The 22,592-nt window shown below is 43.5% G+C and overlaps 1 protein-coding gene across 1 annotated transcript; it reads right to left on the bottom strand.

Moving 5' to 3' along the window:
* Nucleotides 1-651: 651 nt before the first annotated feature.
* pcsk9 (proprotein convertase subtilisin/kexin type 9) lies at nucleotides 652-7,068 on the bottom strand (the record flags this gene model as incomplete). Its single annotated transcript, XM_080860275.1, has 12 exons — nucleotides 652-858; nucleotides 1,212-1,384; nucleotides 1,703-1,868; nucleotides 2,189-2,337; nucleotides 2,428-2,604; nucleotides 3,908-4,091; nucleotides 4,403-4,599; nucleotides 5,273-5,414; nucleotides 5,797-5,930; nucleotides 6,188-6,311; nucleotides 6,401-6,592; nucleotides 6,889-7,068. 12 exons carry the CDS (start codon nucleotides 7,066-7,068, stop codon nucleotides 652-654), a joined length of 2,025 nt encoding a protein of 674 aa, XP_080716401.1.
* Between the last annotated feature and the right edge of the window lie 15,524 nt (nucleotides 7,069-22,592).

The following is a 22,592-nucleotide window of genomic DNA, read 5'->3' on the forward strand; positions in this document are numbered from 1 at the left end:
TTGCCCATGGTGGTGAGGTTGAAGGTGTGAAGTATGATTCTTTGGACAGGTTTCTTTTATACAGGTCATCAGTTGAGATCAGGTATACCTTGTTAGACCTAATGAGGACTAATCTGTGTGCTTTTTGGGCACATAAGTGGCCATTGGGAGCCAGGATTATTGCTGTTTGCTTGGGGGTTCAAATACTTATTTTTTGCATCAAATGCAAATAAAGTCATAAATCTTATAAAATGCAGTTTTCTGGATTTTTTTGTTGATATTCTGTTTCTCACTGTTAAAATACACTACCATTACAATTCTAGATCACACATTTCTTTGCAAGTGGCCAAACTTGCGAAGTCGGCAGGGGTTCAAATACTTATTTTCCCCACTGTACTTGCCTTGTATACTAATTCATGTCTGACACAAACAAAAAAAAACATCTTGTACAGTTGACTGGCATGACCAGATTTTTACTTAAAAAAAAAGTTCATAATGTATTCATTCTATATTCTCTGCACTCTGATGCCCATAATAAAAGACTCCAGTCTTGCCATACAGCATGCAGCATCGACAAGTGTCTTCTTGGCAAAGGAAAGGAGCATTAATGCATGCAAAGAGAGGAGTGTAGTGTGTGCAGTATGTGTATCTGACCCGACTGCAGGCGGGTTCTCATTTGTGGCTGCTGTGGTTTGTCTGCTGCTGCTGCTGGCTCTGGCTGTTCCTACAGCAGATGGCCAGGGCAGCCGCCCCCTCCCCTTCCGCGGAGCTGTGCGCCTCGCAGGTGTTCGCCCTGCCGAAGGAGCCGTGAGTGGGGGTGCCGCGGGAGAGGGTACTGCAGCCGGTCAGCGTCCAGGAGTCCTCGCACGACACTTCCACCTGTGGCCACAAACAGTGAGGGGTCAGCAAGGCCACAGCACAGCACATCACATCTGGCTGCGGCCCCAATCCCATCTCCATTAGGCGTTTCAAGGCATGATTGTTTAGAGGAGCCAGAAAACAACTTGATTCCCACATTCCCAAACCACCTTAATACAGATTCAACATTTGCTATGGTTACCCAGTTTTAGTTTAGTTTGATCTCTTTTAACAATCATGCGCAACTTCATACAGATGTACTGTTACATAAACGCAATACTGTGCACCGTCATGTAACCTGTGTTGTTAGATGGTTCCATTGTGTATTTGCCACAAAGCCTTTGTTCCAGATATACCACCTCATCACCACGTACCTGTGCGCTATAGCCAGGAGGATCATGCTCCTTTAGGTGACACTCCAAGTTAGGGGCGTGGCAGCAAGAGGCGTATGACATCAGCCCCTCGCCTGCAGGACACGCCTTATGGTCACCATGGAGAGGGCGCCCAGCATCCAGCACAGTCCCTGACTCTGAATGGGCACTGCAGCCTAAGGGGGGATAATTTCTTGAGGTTGGTGCAGGCACACACCCACAGAAATAAAAATCAGTGATACACACATAATCTAATGCAGGTAATGCAGGTTCAGAACGCCCGGGGCACAGCTAAAAATGGTGGGTCCTCTGACAATATGTATAAAAAATATAGTAAAGTTGAAGGGTAAAGAAGTATAGACACAAGTGAATAGGACCAGGTCATGACTATGAGCTTCCTCTGGCTAGAGTGGACTGACCCCCTTTGACAGCCCTGTCCGAGGCTACTGATGTGTTGGGTAGAGCCACCCAGAGGAGGGCACTGCATGTTTCACCTGTGAGCTGGTGCTCAGGGTTGGCACAGGCCGCCTCGGTGCCAGTCTGTTTGCTGGCGCTGACCTGGCACTGCACGCGGCCCCACGTGCAGCAGCGGGCAACTGCGTAGACTCCCCGTCCTCCAAAACTGTTGGTGGCGACACACTCCTTGTCACCATCCCTTTCCTCAAAAACCGACAAAAAAAAGAAAAGTGAGCATACTATTGATTCAACATCATCTCTCTCCCTAGTTTTTCAACGAGCCTGCCTCTTCATTTGTTCTGTCTGAGCTGTTGTCTCTTAAATTTTATTTTAATTCAGCCTTTTCACCTTCTCTCCATCCCTCCCATGTATCATTGCCCCCCTCCCCCCCCCTTTTCTCACCTCTATCTTTTCTCCGGCTCACGCCTACCCTCCCCTTCTTTCACCTCTATCCTGTCTCCGGCTCGCGCCTCCCCTTGTCTCACCTCTATCCTGTCTCCGGCTCGCCCCACCCCTTCTCTCACCTCTATCCTGTCTCCGGCTCGCACTCCCCCAGGGGCGTAGCTGGAACAGCTGAAGAGCTCTTCTCCCCGCCGGCATCTTGTTACCACCGCGTCAGACGCAGAGGTCCCTGACATTTCAGACCACACTGAGCGGCACAGCAAGTCCTCTTCTGCGGTGCACAGGTAGACACAGACCGTTGGTTCAGTTAAAGCCTTACCTTCAAGCATAATAAATGTATATCACTTAAATGCCATTTTACCTGTGAGGGCAGAGCCTGGGTTGGGCAGAGAGGCCACCATGTTGGGTGTAGCGAGGCGGTGCTCCAGCGGGAAGCCCTCTGGGTTGATCGCCTCCTTGACCGAGTGCCTCAGAAGCAGCTGCAGGACCTCAGCGGATGTGGCATTGGGCCTGGAATTCAGGATCACCGCTGTTATGCCTGAGAGAGTCAAATATAATTTAGAGTTTGGCACATTAACTAAGACATCTGTTCCCATGGAAACAAATTCATTGAGCAAAATGTCACAAAGCTAACATCGAACCAAAGCATAAATAAACACTTCAGGCTGGCACAGTGTCCAGAATAACTATGTATGAAATGTTGTGTTTCAGTGTCACAGAGAGCTAAGGTCCGGGACGCGATCTGGCACTCCGCACCTGGGCGAGACTCTCCACTTTGTGAATGAGGCGCGCCTCACCTAGGACGCAGGTCTGGCACTCCGCGCCTGGGCGAGACGCTCCACTTTATGAATGAGGCGCGCCTCACCTAGGACGCGATCTGGCACTCCGCGCCGCATTGCATAGAGGCAGGGGCGCGGGCGCACATGAGACTCTTATTAAAGATCTTAGCCTAACTATAAACGTTGTTGAGACTCTTACTAAAGATCTTACTCATTCTCACAGAGACAAAACAAATAGCTACACGGTCAAGCAATGTCATTTATTTCTTTAAAGTTTTTAAAGTTGTTAAATTAGCCTACTATATACGTTGTTGAGACTCTTATAATGATCTTACTCATTGTCGTGGTTGAAAGTCGGTAACAAAACACAGACAAATAGCTACACGGTCAAGCAATGTAATTTATTTCAAAAACCAACAATCAGAGTCTAATAGCTGTGGTTCCAAGACACAAAAAAGCCAGGAACCAGGTCTGATGGCCCATCAACCTAGACAAAAGGCCAGGAGCCGCCTTGATGGTTCTAACCTGGTGCTGTGTAAACTACCTTGTGGGGGTTGAATTGGTATTTTGTCTGTAACATTCTATACATTATCTGTAAGGTGTGAGTGTGCAGTGGTAATGTAAGTTAGATTCGTAAAACGTATTTTAGGAAATAAATGACATTGCTTGACCGTGTAGCTATTGGTACTTTGGTAGATTAAAGTGTAAACTTTAAATACAAATGCTAGTAAAACTTCTATACATTATCTGTAAGGTTGTGAGTGTGCAGTGGTAATGTAAGTTGTATTCGTAAAACGTATTTTAGGAAATAAATGACATTGCTTGACCGTGTAGCTATTTGTCTCTGTTTTGTTAACGACTTTCAACCACAAAATCTTTAAAAAGAGTCTCATCGGCGCGGAGTGCCAGATCGCGTACTAGGTGAGGCACGCCTCATTCACAAAGTGGAGCGTCTCCCCCAGGCACGCAGTGCCAGATCGCGTCCTAGTCCTTACCTGTCACAGAGGGTTTTCAGCTCATGTGTTAAAGACAAGTACTGTCTTCTCAGTCTGGGAGACTCACCAGCAACATGTGCTGCAGCCTGAGAGGTGCCGCTCTTGGTGGTGAAACAAGTGGGACAATCACTCGAGGCGCTCACGATGTCATCCCCAGGAGCAAACAGGTCCACGCAGCGGCCATAGTTGGTGCCTGTCGTGCCCATGTTCAGAGGCTGGTCGGCATGGTCAGTGGCTCCCACAGTGATCACCTAGGGTCAGGTAGGAGATATTTTTAACGTGGGCATTAACATTCTCTTCTTATCAGCTCTCTTTATTCTGTTTAACAGTATAATTATTAACAACAACCATTCTGAAAATATGATTAGTCTGGATATATTGATTTATTTACTAAATAGTATTAAGGTACTTATCATGCCTTATTAATAACAACCACTCTGAACATATTATTAGTCTTGATATATTGATTTACCTACAGTACAGTAAGTACCATAGTATTGATCTTCTATAGTAAATATAACCAATTGTCAGTCTTCACAAGTTGACAGTTGCAGTGGGTTACCTCTGGCTCTGATGCAGGAGAGTAACGGCACGCGTCGTCCTGGTAGTTGCCAGCGGCTGCGATCAGCACGGCCCCGGACTGCACCATGTCTCGGCAGGCGGTGTTGAGGGTGCGGCTGAACCCCCCCACAAACGGTAGTAGCACCACCAGTGGGCTTGTAGGTTGGGCCAGCAGGGATGCTCGAATGTACTCTAGTGCTGAGGACCAGAGTAGTCGTTACCACTTATTACTAGTGTTGCACCGATACCGATACCAGTATCGGATAGGGCCCCGATACAGCACTAAAATGGTGGTATCGGTATCGGCGAGTACCAACAAATAGTGCAGATACTTTTTTTTTTATTATTTTTTTTTTTTTTTTTTTTTTTTTTTTTTTTTATCAATGGTTTGGTCCACAAACAAAACAAACACACAAAGAAACAATACAGGGAAAGAAAAAAAAAAAAGAACTGACCAAACTTTAACTCTATTGTGTTCAAAATCAGAAAAGCCACTGTGCTGCTCAGTAAGGTAAACCATCAATTATAGAGGACTAGTCCTCAGTTATGTCTGAAGTGCTGAAACTGTCAAGAAATGTAATTTGACTTTCTTACTGTTACACTAGTATTATACATGGGACCAAACCATTGATTAAAAAAAAATATTTTTCAAATTTCAAACAGTGGTATCGGTATGGTATCGGTATCGGCCGATACTGCACAGCCAGGTATCGGTATCGGTATCGGAGCCAAAAAATGGCATCGGTGCAACACTACTTATTACCAGTACTATTGACCTATTCTATTTCCAATCCAGTTAATCAATGTGTCAGGTTTATTGTAACAGGAGGTTGTTTCAGGAGAACATCTTCAAGATGTCTTGTCCCTTTACCTGCCAGTGCGCTGGAGACGGTGCCTTTTCCCTGGCAATTCAGCACACGCACACTGTTCACACTGGCCCCTCGGGCCACGCCCGAGTCCCTCCCACTCACCACGCCGGCTATGTGAGTGCCATGACTGTCACACTGACTAGCCTATGGAAGAGCGAGGGAAAAGACACAAGGTAAGGTTAGGTGATGGCTTTCGAACTACTACACCATATAAAGGTGATTTTGATGGTGAAGAGGCAGCACTTTTTCTCAGAGCATTATCTGATCTCTTCTGCCCTCTGATGATTCCACAGAGACACTGCAGCATAGTGTTATTCCAGCTGTACTAATAATTGATCTGAGATATGTTTTGTATACATATAATAAAAATGTATTTTTATATAGCTGCAACAAGATTAAACAATTGCAGTTCAAGTGACAAGTGGCATTTGAGTGCCTTTGAGTTGGAAATGAGAAGGGGTATTTACAGAGTTTATATACACATTGACATCATCACAAGATGCTGTCAGTCTCCCTAACCACTGACCTGTCTGTGGATCCGAGCTCCATCCTCGTCAGGAACACTGCTGAAGTCAGTGACCTGCACTCGGCCTTCAACTTCACGATGGTTCAGTTGTATGCTGGTGTCTAGGAGGTACACCGCTACCTGGGAACCGTCATCTTTGCAGGAACACACACATACCCATAAACATTATCTATGTACAACGTCCCACCTCTGCATAGCACATCTAGCATAGTGGGCATGATTAGTTTGCTAAAAAATCTGTACAATGAAATTATGTTTTTATCTTATGTTGCTGTGTGTGTGTGTGTGTGTGTGTGTGTGTGTGTGTGTGTGTGTGTGTGTGTGTGTGTGTGTGTGTGTGTGTGTGTGTGTGTGTGTGTGTGTGTGTGTGTGTCCTCAGAAATGCACTCACTGGGTGGTGTATATGTTCCAGCAACATGCTTGATCTGAACTATGCGGTTCAGATTCCAGGGTATGGTCTGGGCATAGACAGAAGAATCCTCCTCTACGTACCTAACGTGTGGCAGCTTCACTGCCTACACAAGGAGAATTAAACAATCACTCTTGACCCAAGACTCTTGAACACATGCCTTACTGTTGTGATACCAGGGTGCTTGCACATTACCATATGTAGAACATCGCTGCTCATCTTCACCAAAAAGCCATGGAAAGCTCCGGAGTACTTCTGGATCACTTCTATTAGATATCCGCGCTTGGCCGCTTTAACCTGCAGCCTGCGGATGGTGCGTTCCACGTGGTTGTCGTGTGTTCCCTCTTGCATCACGACTATGTACTGACCGGACATTCGCCATGCGTCCTGTGGGGAGAAATGTGACCACATTTTCGTAAAATGAGCTGAGGGGTCGGTTGAGGTCATCATACGGTCGTTGGAGAACTAAGTCACATTTCAAATGTGTTTGTACTTGTTACTTTGCATGTATTTCGCGTGAAAATGTCTAAATAAAATAGGATACACGCACTAATCTGGATTATAAATGCGTAAAAGTCGCCATATTTAGCATGAAAACAAAAGCTACATTTATGATCTATGGTAACACATTGGTTTGAGGTTGTAGGAAAGGTTACTCTAAAAAAAAACATATATGACCCTACCTTATTACACCTGTAGAAGTCTGCGGACGGCTCGGTTCCGGACTCAGGTTGGCTATCATCCTGGCGAATCAGAGAGATAATCATCTCCTCATCTTCCGTATAGTCCTCTGTAGACAAGGTAAGTGGAACAAAAATACACAGAAAAACACTGACTATCCCAAGCTCAACCAAAACCCTCATTTTGACTGATTTTTGTTGAATTTGGTTGAAAGAATTACCTAAATTCTAAGATTTGTTGTATGGATACATTAACAAAAAGTAACTCGTTTACAATAGCTTGTCATTTCTGAGAGACAGTCAAGAAGTAGCCTACTGTCTACTTTCTTAGTAATTTCATTTGGACATTTAAAAGATTAATTTTAAGTACTGGTGTAAACCATGGGCGATCCCTCTAGGCGGGGACTTGTGACGTTTTGGGGGGTCACGCCACCGCTTTTGTATCGAATGATGTCTTCGCTTAATAAATACCCAGAAAAGGACTCAAATTTCAGAGCCGCAATCGCCAATAACATTCCAAGCCTGCGGCTATCAGCTATCGCAGTATTCAAAGTTTCCAGGCAAGCATAGACTTGTATCTTTTTGTCATGCTGTGATTGTCCTGCATAGTTTTGGTCTGTGTTATAAAATGTGAAAATGTTTTTTTTTTGTTTTTTTCTACCTCCCATAGTGATAATCTCTCACTGGAAAAGTTTTTTGCTACAGCTGAATGTCAAATGTATGAATTTAGGCGATCTTGTTTAGAATCTAAGTAGTTAAATAATCAAATTCATAGTTGTGGTTACATATCCATGGCAGTCCGACTGTTCATTGTGCGTCTGCGGGCCCTGCAAAGAGGACGGTGTGTAACAAATGTGCGTGCACATGTAGCCTATTTGTGGCGAAGAAAGTGGGTGCGGAACGAAGCTGTCCAACTTCACGTGCGCTTGTGGTTTCAGACGCATATGCCTGATGATAGCTATCTTCATCTGGATCAAAGATGTCCAGGTTGCTGTTTTCATGTTTCATGTAAAAACGGCACAAAAGTTAATCACCTTTTTATCTGTTATCTAAGGGCAAGCAGTTCCGTATTTGTGCGTTGGTGGTTGTATTTGAGCGCCTTAACAGAAATAACAATATCCTGCTGCCCTCTGGTGGTCGCATATTTTCTCGGCGTTTATATTAAAATCAAAGTCATCAGCAGGATGTCACTTCAGGAACGTAAGCGCTGACATTTCTGCTGTGCTGCCTTTAACACTCCTTCTCTCTCATTTACATTTCCTTTTTTGTAGTCTGTATGTGTAGTCTGCGTGTCATAACTGTGCCAAATTGGCCCACTCAGACCTCCCTTACTGTCAATTCTTCTTCACTTTGGGGAGTTTCCTATGAGTGCTCTTATGGTGATTGTAGAACCCTGCCTATTAGGAGGCGATGATTGTTAGAGGTTTCAGGGCTTTGCCTAGACACAGACACAGCTCTGTCCTCTTTCCCCCACCACTCTCTGGTTTCCATGGGGACTGGTGCCAAGGTCAATGGCCCTGTCTCTTATCACCTGAGACACACACACACAGGATCAGACAGGGGCACACACACAGGGGTTCTATCTTCTGAAGGCTTCTGTGTCAGATGTGAGAATAAACTTAAAAACTAAATGCACCTCCAACCTTATGAAACAATATATTTTCTTTACCAACAGTATTATTTCATAAGAAGAAATTTGAAGGTTATAACCATGGGAGAGACCTGACGTAACTGACGCACACATCAATAAACATTTGGGTTATCCTTTATAACCTCACCCAGTGCATTACATTCAGGTTGTCATGGCAATCATAATAACAAAATAATGATAAGAACCAAGTGTCTAGGTAGTCAGTGTCCTGGGATCACTCTGGGCTAATTTGAGACTGGGCTAATCTTTAAAGCACTGACACCAGTCAGTCACTGTCCAGTTCGGAGGTGAAATAGCAGGAGTCCTCCACTTGCCCATAATACATTTCAGTGTCAGACTCCAGCCCCTGAAACTTCCTGTGAGACAGAGGAGTGCTGGAGCGAGGTAGAGGAGTTGGAGCAGTGTGAACGGTGGCTGTGGTTGGTGCCATGTCTGTCACTGCAGAGTCTCCCATGACAGATGAATCTTCCTCTCCCTCCTCTTCTTCATCGCTGAGATTTGCCAGAGGAGCCTTCAGTGGTTCAGTGGGTGTTTCACTGTAAAACAGAATCACAGCAAGTTGTGAAGAATGTGCAAGATCATGGTGTCTGTACAATTGAAATTGTGCATCTGCCATCTAGGGGGAAAGCCATCTTTTTTAAAATTTGCTGTTGCTGATAAAGTCAAGTTAAAAGTTGACTGGAATCAGTCAGACTTAAAAATGTGTGTGGATTGAAATTTGTAGGATAGATCACTCTTTGAATAAAAAAAAATAAAAAAAGTCATGGACCCAGAAGACACCAATATGGTATAAAAAGCAGGGTTCTTTGAGGGAGATGATGTATTTTTAAGAGTAACGAAACTGCTCTGTTGGACCTTCCGTCTTTTGGGGCATTACCACTTTAAGATGGACCCAGATGTACTCTGCAGCGTGAGCAACTGCTGTTTCTGTCTCTTCCCCTCCTCATTATCCATTTTTCAGAGCGCCTAATTGTATCATGTGAGATGGGAGTGCAGTGCTTGCATGGGATGGATTGGATTGGCAGGCCACAGACGCTCATTATGGGATCTGAGTGATCTCTGTGTGGATGGATGATGAAACATTGATGGCCTCTCGGGTGCCTAAGCCTGTCATTGGTGCTGGGAGAGTAGAGGGAAGTTGTTTGTGTTTTTAGGCAATGATGTCTGTGTCTGACCCCTAGAAGCTGTGTTTGACCCCTAAAGGGTGGGTCTGTAGGAGTTCTGGCTCATGTCCAGCTCGGGCCTACCACATGTCCACCCACCAGGACTCATTCCTTTTCGCTGTGCTCAGAGTCGCAAGGCTAAAGGGAATGGTTCACTCTGTCTTGCGTGTCTGTAACAAGTAAGAATCCTTTGGTAGAAACCAACTTTGGCCTAGTTCTGATCCAGACTCTGCCAAGAGGGGAGCTGTTGATTTGATTGAAGTCTGTAACTTATTACAGAGAACCAGTCAAAAACAACGCTCAACATTTGAGCACATACTGCCAAATGAATGTAGCCTGGCCATTACCAGCCTGTGACTCCATTTCATTCCGTCTTTCAGTCTGGGCCAACCCAATGCCTTTTGGTTTCCGAGATGGGCGGGTGCTTATCTTGAGGTTTAAAATCATTGGAGTTCCCTTAACCAATCAGCAACGTTTAGTAAGCATTCGGTAGATTAAACTCTTCCCAAAGCCAGTTGGGAGAAGAGCTACGACGTCCTTTCCAATCATAAAACTTACAAGAAAATACTCTTGTTCTCCTTTTAATTTTCTGATGTTCTCGAGAGTTGAGACAACTTTTCCGATAGCTTTTCGTGTCTTTTCCTCCAAGGCGAGTTTTGCGTCACAGCTCTGAACTGTTCGCTGATTGGTCCTACAAAATTTTGAGTCCTGGAGACGATTGTCAACGGGGTTAGGCCAGACTGAGTATGGGCTTGAAATCAATTCAGGCGGAAATACATAGGCTGGTGTCACCAGGCTAAAATTAATGGAGCCTGCCTAGACAACTGAAGGATGCAAAGCAACAGAATGAATCTTACATTCTACATATAACCTTTAAAGGTTTTTACTGAAAATAATATATTTGGATGTAGCACCTTTGTAATCACCATCATTTAACAAGATACTGTCATTTAGTATATTTTTCTCAGTAACTGTATCGGATTACAATTATGTTTATTTTGTAAGTTAATGACTGTAGTTACTCCCCAACCCCAGTTACCAGGAACTAATGTCCTGGTGAAGAATGAGTCGAGCTAATTACTGTTTAAAGAAAAGAGCCTAGTTTTGTTTCGTTTGTTTGCATTTAACATTTAATTAACATGTTTCTGGCTTGTACATTTAAAGCGATTGACAATTTTAAAAATAAAAATGTCAATTTGAAACCTGTATACATACTGTCATAAACCATCAATTATAGAGCTACCAGTTATTTGTCAACCCTAGTTCCTTGTTTTCCTCTAACCAATTCAAATCATTGGCACTTGTATTAGCCCTTTAACCATCCCGACTGTGCTTCCAATAACACTGAGATCATGTCTTTGATTCCAAGACCACACTCTTAGTGGTCAAATCTGTGCCTCATCTTTTCTGTGCATCACTTCTGATAAAAGCTAATAATTAGTAAAAGTGTCATGACATTCTAAATTCCTGGAGGAGAAAAAGCTCTAGAGTGGCCAATTACTAAACTTCAGGAGACATACCAGGAACTGATGATTGTTGGAATACCATATGGTCCCTCCCTCTCACTTGCCCACACTTCTTCCTGGTTTGGCATAATGAAGGTCACCTGCAAAGAAACAAAAACATTTTCTTCATGGTTTTGGTTGTATTTAGTTCGCAGCTTATTCTCTCTCCAAGTTTGTATATTTTTTAGATATTATTACAATGATCTGTGTTTTCATTTAATTTTATTGATAATCTGACTTATATTTTTGTATATGTGAATTTTAACTTGTCTTGTTTATGTTGCTGTCTGTTGATGGTCCGATCGTCACATCTAGCCAGCTAATACCCTTTGGGTTTATTATAAAGGTTGAAATGTATAAAACTGTTGAGCCATTCCATGCCTGGTTCCAAATACTGGTGAGAATAAGAGCAATCTGATCACAGTGCACATCTGTGTCCACTTTCTCTTTTCTTTCTTTCTTTCTCTCTCTCTTTCTCTCCCTCTCTCTGCCCCATGTCACCTACCTTTGGGTAGCACTGGCACATGCTCCAGATAGTGCCTATGGCCGCCGTCAGCCCTCCCATCACACAGAAGGTGACGAAGATGTGGGGCTCCTCCACACTCATCACAAACAGGCCCACGGACACCAGCAGCAGCCCCAGCACAATAAGCCCATAGCGGTACGGCTTGTTCTCAGCCATCAGACACGTCCAGGCACCACTAGACCAACACAGACCCTTTACACAGCATGGCTTCAGCAAGGACTTGGGAACGAGCAGGACTGAGTCGGAGGGTAACGTTACGCTTTGACATTGTCCTCCTGGGATAATGGTGAGACTGTGGGCTGGGTGTACTGAGTACCAGGTGACCTGCCCAGGTGCGGTGGGTCGTTACAGGAGACCACGCCAAAGCTGAAGACTCTGGGCCAATCCAGGTGTAATGAGGCTTGGCAGGCGACCTTGCCCAGGGCCTCTCAGTACGGCTTCTCATGTAGGTTCACGGTCAAGGATGAATAAACTCATTCTAAACTTATACAATCATTCTAGCTGCAATGGCATCAACTGCCCTACACATGCATGAAATGCACATTGTGTTTTGAATTGAGTATCATCTGTGTAAATGTTTTAAATAAAACCTCAATACAGCTCAGGGAATATATATATATATACAGTGCCCTCCGCAATTATTGGCACCCTTAGTGAATGTGACCAAAACAGGCTATGAAAAAATATGTCTTTGCTGTTTAGCCTCTTGGTCTTTCACTCAAAATATTCACAAAAATCTTACCTTTTCATTGAAGTAAAATTATTGACATAATTTTAGTTTTTTTGACATTAAATAAAATATTTTCCTCCAAAACATGGGTGCCATAATTATTGGCACCCCTAGAAAATCTTATAATTAAAATCTATTTGAAGTATTTACATTTTTAAGTTCACCTGTTTGATTAGGAACTCTTAAATGGTCAACCATGACTTCCTGTTTCACTGGGGTATAAATATGAGGTGACACAGGCCAAATACCCTTGGTCATTCATCAAGATGGGAAAGACAAAAGAATATAGTGTTGAAGTGCGACAAAAAGTTGTTGACCTGCAGAAATCAGGAAAAGGATACAAGAAAATATCTAAAGCGTTGAAGATGCCCATTTCCACAATCAGTTCAATACTTAAAAAGTTCAAAGCGACAGGAAATGTAAGAAATCTGCCTTGAAGAGGGCCCATCTGTAAATTGACCCCACGCACCGTGAGGGGGATGGTTCGAGCGGCAAAGGAAGCTCCAATGATCACAGCTGGAGAATTACAGAGGTTAGTTGAGTCTTGGGGTCAGAAAGTCTCCAAAACCACCATTAGACGCCACCTCCATCACCACAATTTGTTTGGAAGGGTTGCCAGAAGAAAGCCTCTTCTGTCAATCACAAACAAACTTAAGCGCCTACAGTTTGCCAGACGCTACTGGGACTTTCCATTGGACCGGGTAATGTGGTCAGACGAGACAAAAATTGAGCTTTTTGGTAAAAGAGACAAAAGGTGGGTTTGGCGTAGAAAGAAAGACAGCCATAGATAAAAGTACATCATGCCTACTGTGAAGTATGGTGGCGGATCTGTGATGATGTGGGGCTGTTTTTCATCAAAAGGGCCCGGGCATCTTGCTAGGATACATGGTATCATGGACTCCTTGAAATACCAGCAGATTTTAAAAGAAAATCTAACAGCCTCTGCGAAGGCGCTTAGGATGGGCTGTGGTTGGACTTTCCAACAAGACAATGATCCAAAGCACACATCAAAATCCACAAAGAAATGGTTCACCGACAACAGAATAAAGCTTTTGCAATGGCCATCACAGTCCCCTGACCTAAACCCCATTGAAAATCTGTGGGAGGAGCTGAAGAGGAGAGTCCAGAAGCGTCAACCTCGGAATCTTAATGATCTGGAAAGATTCTGTAAGTAGGAATGGTCTCAGATCCCGTGCAATGTGTTCACCAACCTCACCACACATTACAAAAGAAGACTCAGAGCTGTTATCATGGCAAATGGAGGCTGCACAAAGTATTAAATAAAGGGGTGCCAATAATTGTGTTTTTGAGAAAAATATTTGTTTCATTATAAGAATTGTATGTTTCTTTCAATTATGTTACTTGAAGGTTTGATTTTTGGAAATATTTTGAAAGAAAGATCATGAGGATAAATAAAAAACTCATTTATTAGCATCTAATTTTGTTCGTCTTTACTAAAAGGTGCCAATAATCGCGGAGGGTACACACACACACACACACACACACACTCGAACTCTGTTGGCATAATTGACACTATATTATTCAAAAAATAAATACACATTTCCAGACATTTTACTACAACAATTTTTTCAATAGTATTGAAATGTTCAAATCTTCAGGTCCCTTTTTATTAATATTGTCATGGTGACAGTTACACACAAAAAGTTATCAAAGCATCAGTATTCATTGTGCTATGAGTGGAACAATGGAATAGAAAAGCTCAGCCACCGAACCACTTTAACTGATAACGTACACGCTATGTAAACAACTGGGGTACATTACTAACCAGGATTAGCATAGACACAACACCTCAAGGCCACGTGAAAGAGAATCATCAAGGAATTTCCAAAATTTCTGGTAACAAAGTTATTGGCACTCCCTACTCATTGCAGTACGTAGAGCCCCTGAATCAACACATGAGGTCAAAATGCACTCAGTCCAAAGCACACCACCATCTATCTGCATGGCCAAACAGATTGTAACAGTAGTAACAATACTGTAACACCAAGCATACTGGTGCACTTTTTCAGTTGCTATCGTTTGTTAAACAAAACATTCAATCCAACAGTGGCTTGACAATAAGGCCTTTAACACTGAATAACACGCAGCCAGTCCTTCTGGTATCTTGTCAAGGCACTGTGAGGCTGCAAATGTCCTGCCCATGCTGAGTTAAGCAGAAATATGCAAGTGGCGATCATCAAAATGTGGCGTGATGGGAAGAGCTTGCCAACAACAAAAGCGCTGACCTTGTGAGTAGACCAGTACTTATAATAGTACTCAGAATAGATATAATCAAACCTGATTTACAAACAGGTGTAAGGCTCCAGTAAATGGGAAGTGGCCTTCGAATGGAAACATATAATTTAGCATAGATGGACAGAGTCTTTAATGCATTAAGCAGATCACACCTGGTATTATAAGTGCATGTGTCCCTTGTTTTAGGAGGATGTATCTGAGACACTAGCCCCTTATACATGTGCCACTTCGATCAGATCAGTTTATCGTATCGTATTCGCGTGTAGGTGTGAACATTTTCAAGGGAAACGGCTCTTGTCGTTACGTGTTTACATGTGCAAAATGTGAACCGTTTACATTGCCTCGGGCATGCGCAAAGACCACGGAGATGTGCTCCCACCTGGTTTGTTTACTAACAACATCAACGTGGATCCGCATCGTGCACAGGCAGTGTAGTGGCTTAAAGTTCCCTTCTTTCTATCAGCATATAGTTCTTAATATTTTCTTTGAATAACCACTCCCAGATGGAAAGAAAACGAGTCTACGCGCACATAACCCATCTCCCTTACGGAGATATTGGCGAAAGTTGTTTAACCTACTTCATTGCAAACGTCTAGTTTTGCAAACGTGTCTAGTTTTTGTGCAGTAGTGAATAGAGTCTCAGTCTACTACACCATACATAGCATATCATGTTTGTAGAAAATGATTAAGGTGCAACAAATGCCAATCATATTTAAATTAAATGATTCACATTGCAAGTAAAATGGTGCGGCTGGAGCAGATACAGGGAGGGACAACGGTGACGCAGTTTGGATGTAGCGACAAACGTTTATGTGCTGTAACAAACAGTGTTAACCAGTATGTGAGTAACGTGGGTTTTATTAAAACATAGCGTGTGTAATGTGTAGCTATTTCATTCCGTTTATTAACCTTTCCGGCTGTCTGTATGTATTTACTAGCCAGCAGTAGACGTAAAGGAAAGGGAATTAACCCCGAAGTTAAAAACATGAAATCTACTTTGGCAGCGGAGCATTTTACTCCCCCGCATTCTCTCTACAAACTTCCATATAGACGCGGCATCAGCAGAGGAAAATCTACTTTCCTTTTGGGAGAAACAAGGCCAGTCGTTCCCACGACTACAGAACCTTGCAAAACGAATTCTATGCGTTCCAGCAACAAGTGCAGTGAGCGCTCCTTCAGTGCAGCAGGGCGCGTTATAGAAGCCAGGCGCTCTCGCCTGAATCCTAACACTGTAGATGCTATTTTATTCCTGCATAGTGCTAAGACAAATACTAAATAGAACGGAGGTCAGGCATATCAGCAGAGGTATATTTTGGTTACATTAGGATGGCTAAGTTTATAGCTTGCGTTTTGGGCGCACCACAATGCCAAGAAGTTTGTTGCGACTGTAATGGCATATTTCATTGTGGGGGTGATTGATAGCTTAAGGCTTAGGAGACACGGTGTTTTCCGATGTTTTACTGAGTCCTCTCTGTCTCTATCACACATACACACACACACACACACACACACACACACACACACACACACACACACACACACACACACACACACACACACACACTAACGGAAGCAAAAAAGGTTTAAATTAAGTGTCGATCCCTCAAATGTCGCGTCTCTTTAAAGGTCGCAAAACTGCAAGCTATGAGTCAGCTGTCAGTATTGGAAGAAGCCTTAACGTCTCGAAGATGAAACTGCCTGGGTTATTTTGTTTCGTTAGGCTATTAGTTATATTTTAAAACAGCCAGGCATTGTAGCCTACCACTCGTGGAATAAGGAATTTCAAAGAGATGATGGAGTGATTTGACTCAGAAGTGACATTGGGCATTGGCAGCGCGAGATGTTCAGAACAAGTTAAACTTCTAGCTCAGTAACATCAACAGCTAAGAAAGAAGGTAAGAAAAATAGTCGGAAAACTTTGATTTGCAAGGGAAGCAGGCAAGAGTTGGGGTTGTTACAGTATATAGCCTACAATGTGGTGAATTTCGGAATTAATAGGCTCGAGTCGGCGTTTCCTTAATATGCTTTCTTTCATTTAGCAAAAAACAGTAGGCTATATTACCATATTAAAATGGTGTACCAAATTGCGTTTTATTACAATGATAAAAAATTGTAGACCTACTAGCCTATTGGATCAGTCTCCTTTCAAGAACAGGCAAGAACTTTCTAGCCTCTAACTTTCTAGCCTCCTGTCACCGCCTCCCCCATAGCACATCGGCCTGATTTGACACGCCCTTTTCTGAGCTGAACGATCGTGGTAAACCACCTCTCTCGAAAGGCTCAGACGATCGGCGGAAAAACGAACAGTTCACATCAAGACCCCTTATACATGAGGCAATTGTAACACGTTCGCGAGTTTCTATCGGTGCAGACGCGATGTAAACGGTTTACATTCAGTGCGGGCACATGATGGCAGCACTCCGATCCCATCCAATTCTCTCCATGGGGTCTCCATGGGGGGTTAACTGCTCTATCTCAAAGCACATGGCAGTGACCAATCTAGATCTTGGCCGCGTCAGTTCAAATCAAATGCGGAATGTTTACATCTGCTACCGTTGATTATACAGTAAATACGTTGTGAAATGAAACAAAAACACACCACAGTTAAAGTTGTATTAGTATTGATTGATTCACATCGATATGAATGGATTACATGACTAACAACTGGTTGAAAAGTAATATGAAAATATTTGTTCACTGAATTAAGAACTGAGCGTCTAGCAGCGTTTATTATATCATAGACATATATGATGCATGTATATGTCTGTGGGCACGATCTCAAGCACGTGCAAAAGTTGTTGTTGTCCAATTTGAATCTAGATTCGAGAGACACATGCGCGCCCAGTCCAATTCCCAGCGGAATCAAATCGTGTATCCAGGGGTTTACATCGGAGTCCAGTCGGACTCAAGTCGGACACAATGAATCTAGATTTGGGGAGACACATGTGTCCAATCTCCAATTTAAATCGGACTGAAATCGGAAATTGGACACATGTGTCCACACTGAGTGACACATGTATAAGGGGCTACTGAATTGGGTTGGTTACGATTTCAACAACAACAAAAAAAGGAAACATTCAGAACTGTGTGTGAGGAATTCCTAAGGCCTGAGTATACTGTATTTCACAGAGTAACACAAGAGAGGTAGAGAGGCCAGGAAAATGCAAACCAGGTTAAATTAAACAGTTTTTCCTGCTTGAAGGGCCATATCGATACATTCAGTCCAGATTCTGGTCAAGCTGAAAATACCTGGTCCATCAACTGGTACTAGGGTGACCAGTAGCAAACAGACCAATTGTGGGACAAGTAGTATGTTTGTGTGGGACAATGTGGGACATGTTACCAATGCTGAGAGGTAAAACTTTGATATGATGTCTGTCTAACTGAATAAGAAACGTTTGTATTCTGTCTTTCAGCTCCTGAACATGTATGTACCGTGGCAGAGGAGTTTACTGGCCCCATGTCTGCAGTTTCACAGCCGCTTGATGAGCGCCTACACTGCTCTCTTCTCAGCGATGGGATAAATGCCAGGCTTTTAGAAAAGCTTGGCTTTGTTCAAATTGTAAGAGCCAGGTTGCTGATTTTTGACGTAGTATTATTAAATAAAGTAGAAACTATCCCGCTATGGCATAAACGGGTCATGGGCCGTCAGATAAAAAAATCAGCTATTTAACCAAATTAATGAATAAATGAAAATGTGTGTCATTATCTTGGCATGCAGGATGCGGGACAAAGGGCTGTGCAGTACAAAGCAGCACGGAACAGCTGGTCAACCCGACTGGTCACCTGGTCACCCTAACCGGTTACTTGGTAACCCTAACTGGTACAGTAATCATTCTCCCACCTGCAAGACTAAACCGGATAAACCTGCTGTCAGTCCTCCTTCACCTTTGGCAGGAGACCAGATCATGGAGGTGCCCTTTGCTCCGCTCCTCATTATGTCAGTGCTACTGCAGAGCTTTGGTTCTGGTCCTGCTACTTATAGACACAAGACCCAGTGGGGGGAGAGTCATTGTCTTTGGGTTCTACGCCTAAACTCCCTTGAGAAGGGGTGAAACTTTGTGGTTCTCCCCCTCCAAAGGCACCATATGGTCACGATGAATGACTGGAAACAAAGCTGGCTTGTGTGCTCTCCGTGAGCAGGAGAGACTCACTGTAGCAGTCACAAGTTCTGGACGGGGCTCTGGCTGCCCTTCATGACTGTCTCGTAGGACGGTGGCGGCTCCATCTCCCAGGGCGGGGGAGTCTGGGGGAGACTCTGCTGACTGGAGTGTTGAGGCAGGGATGCGGGGCTGACGGTGCTGACCTGGTGTTGCTCCTCCTCAGCGGCCCGGCGGAGCCTATCCAGCCTCCTGAGGACAGGAGAGACACAACGACTATGTTCATCAACTCGCCACCCTTATACAGACCACGACAATATCACACACACTGCATATCTTATTTAACATGCACTACCACTACCACCAAAAACTATTATTACTCTCATTATTAGAATTATTACTATTGTTAGTATATTTTAAGTTATATGGTTGACTATTGTAAGAAAAGAAAAGAAGAAAAGTGTGTGCCAAATGAATGAATATAAACATACCATAAGTGGTCTGAATACTGTAAGCATTGCTTTCACTTAGTAAACTTTCTATCAAATATATATTGTTATATGACAGTCTAAGAATGTAAATTTGGCTGGCTGACACTAATGGACAATGCCAGTGTTAAACTAAAGGAATTTTGTTGACTTGTCCTCACAAACAAGCTCTTGGAAAGAATGAAGAGCTCAGCCTTCTGTGATCACTCCAGTATGCTCATAATACAAACACAACTTCCTAGTCCCAACACACACAAACTTACACTCACACTCACACACATACTCACACACACACACACACACACACACACACACACACACACACACTCACACACTCACACACGCATCCACACACACCCAAACGCAAACACACACACACACAGTTGCACAACCACTTGGACCAAGTCAAAAGGCAGACTTTGTTTTCCAGTAACATCCAAGAGTATGCAAACAAAAACTCTGCACCAAATTGAAAATGCGTTTAACTTAGCCTCACACACTACCTCACCTGTGATCTAACTACAATGACCTCACACCAACTCACATTCAGTTCAAAGCGCCACGTTGGGCTGTTACACAGATGAGTCCCTTCCTTCCCTGTCTGGATCTGATTATGGCGAGACCCCTGTGCTCTTGTGCCAAGCTGGCTCGTACACTCACTGGGTCCTGCCCCTGGCCCAACACAAGAGCCCTCTGAGGACAGAGGGCAGGCCATTGCAATTAGTCTGGCCAATGGCCGCCCTTGTCTTCACCAACAGGAACATTAACTCAGTTCCTCCCGTGACGCTGAGCTGAGACTGAAGAAAGGGGAAGTGAAAGAAGCGAAGGGGCAGGATTCTCTGGGTTTGAAGCTGTTTTAACAGTCTCAGGGGTCAACTTATACAGCTTTACATGACTACGCTAGTTAAGTTTTTACAGCTGAAAAGGAGCTCTTTAAAGACCTTCAAAGGGTCTTATTCTCAAATCACCTTAACACTTACCTGAGGTAACTTTGCTTAGCTTATCATCTGAAACATAAATAAACTTAAACACCATTTGTGCCTATCCCCCATGTGGAATTGCTGTAGTCTAAACCTGGTTATACCTTAGCTTGTCTGACAAGCAGAACAGACAGAGGAGTATGCAGTCATGCCCTATTTCAGATCACCTCCAGGGGATGCTTACTTTATTTTAGCATCATCCAGTGCTTCAGGGGTCCTTAGTGGGATCTCTGTTTGAATCTCTCTGCTTGACTAGAGAGTTAGACGCACAGGTTGTCCCATTTTCCCCCACTGGCTGAAGCTTGTCTGGGAGCCATCCTGACAGACATTACTACATGAACTGCTGTGGCAGTGGCAGATAATACACAGATCCTGGCTAGAGTGCCTTGTCATCCATGATGATAAACAGACAGATTCCCCCTGGTTTGACCTGCTTCTTTATTTACTGCTGTTCTGCATTCTCCCTCCTGAACAAGAGGAGTGCTCTGGCTAAACTATATAGACAGACCAACTCCAAAACACGTTTATTGACATTGCGAAACAAAAGCAGCCTGGTGTTTAGTTACTTTTTGAAAAGGTTTTGTTCAGTTGCCTGGTACAAAGAGAATAGAAGATAACTTGAACTCTCTAATATGCATGTCAGCAAAGTTGTGTAGCCAGCGCATCTACAATGGAACCTTATGCCTACCTCTGAATTGCCATGGCTTGGTGGGGGCTATAGCGTGTCCCAGTGCGAGGATGCAGCAAGAAGTGGCCCGGGACAGTTACGTGTTCAGACTTCATGGCTTGGCAGGAGGAGTACACAAGGATACCAAGGCCGAAAACTCCCAAAATGACGCCGGACACTTGCAATGGCGCGTACATGGACAAAAAGAGCACCAGGCCGACGACTATGAACAGGATGCCCACGGTCACCGCACTTTTGCGTGGGGATGGCATATTCCCCGCGTTGGGTTACAACATCTTCCAGCTCCCTCTGCCCTGCCAGACTGGTTTGGTTTGAGTACGTGCGCCTTTGTGCTTCTATTCTATGAGGGTAATGTCATCCTCAGTGAGATCTGGCAGAAATAAATATATAAGTCTCTTTATAAAATCTATTACTTTGCTACTGGCATACAACATATCATGTCAACCAGTTTGAATGCAACCATATTTAAAAGCACGCAATGAACAGAATAGATTGGTTTCATTACTGTCTTGTCTTCTCACAACAACTGTACAGAAACGTACTTGTTGCAGAATGAGCGCACTAGAACTGCACAATAATCTTCTAGGGTATTCCACTGCAATCTCAGCATACAATAGTATAAGGGCGTCGCGTAAGTGACTAACATATCCCGAAACCCACACGTGGTTTACAATAAAGTAGGCTACACATAGGATGCATATAATATAATATCTACGACCTTACCCACGCCCTTACATCGACACAAAGCGAACTGTGGTTGAGAAAAGCCAGGCTACCTCATCTCGTTTCATACTGCACTAGTTCAGCGGTTCGGTCACAATCGTGGTGAGATATTCCAAATTGAAGCTTAGCCTTGGACTGCATTTCAACTGTTCCTCAGTCGTTTCCCCCTTTTCTGTTTGACTTCCTCTTGCAATTATATATCGGCAGTGGTGGGAGGAGTAGAGGATAGAAATATCAAAATACGCGTTCGAAAAGCAGCGCCCACCACTTGCGTATTTACGGGATCGAAAAAAGCCCGAGATTCAGAGGGCGAGGATCAGTCAAGTTTCTCAAACGATATGAATAGAGTTTGAAGTATATGGTGTTGTATGCTAATGTTGATCACCCGTCGTAGTTGATAAAGCAAGCTTTTGGAATAACGCAAATGCATGTGAATAGACTAAGTAGCCTATGCCGGTAGGCTATAGTTTAGTGATACAGCTGCTAGTCTACGAAGTTCAAGACGAGGTGGAGCAACAACCGTAATGATCAATTCAGTGTTTGTTGCAACGGCATCACCAGGAAATGTATTTGGCACGATGTCCTTTTTCATACGTGAAACTGATAAAGCTTTGGGTGCAATCATTGATGAGAAATGTTTTTTTTTTTTCATGTCTCGGGTACATTTTGTACCGCAACTGTTGTGTGTATAGGGTTATTTGAGGATGAAGTAGACTGAGTAATGCACTGTTGTCCTAAGGTTACTATAAGTTCTAATACAGTTTAAAAGTTTCATCACGTTTTCATTCGGGAATGGTTATATTATTGATGACATGCTTCATCATATTTCTCAAATGTTACAGTCTATTTGGTCCTAATATAAGGCAGACTTGGTGAGGTTTGTGAAACTCTGTCAAT

The sequence above is a fragment of the Sprattus sprattus genome (assembly GCF_963457725.1).
Source record: "Sprattus sprattus genome assembly, chromosome: 2".
Taxonomy (NCBI): Eukaryota; Metazoa; Chordata; class Actinopteri; order Clupeiformes; family Clupeidae; genus Sprattus; species Sprattus sprattus.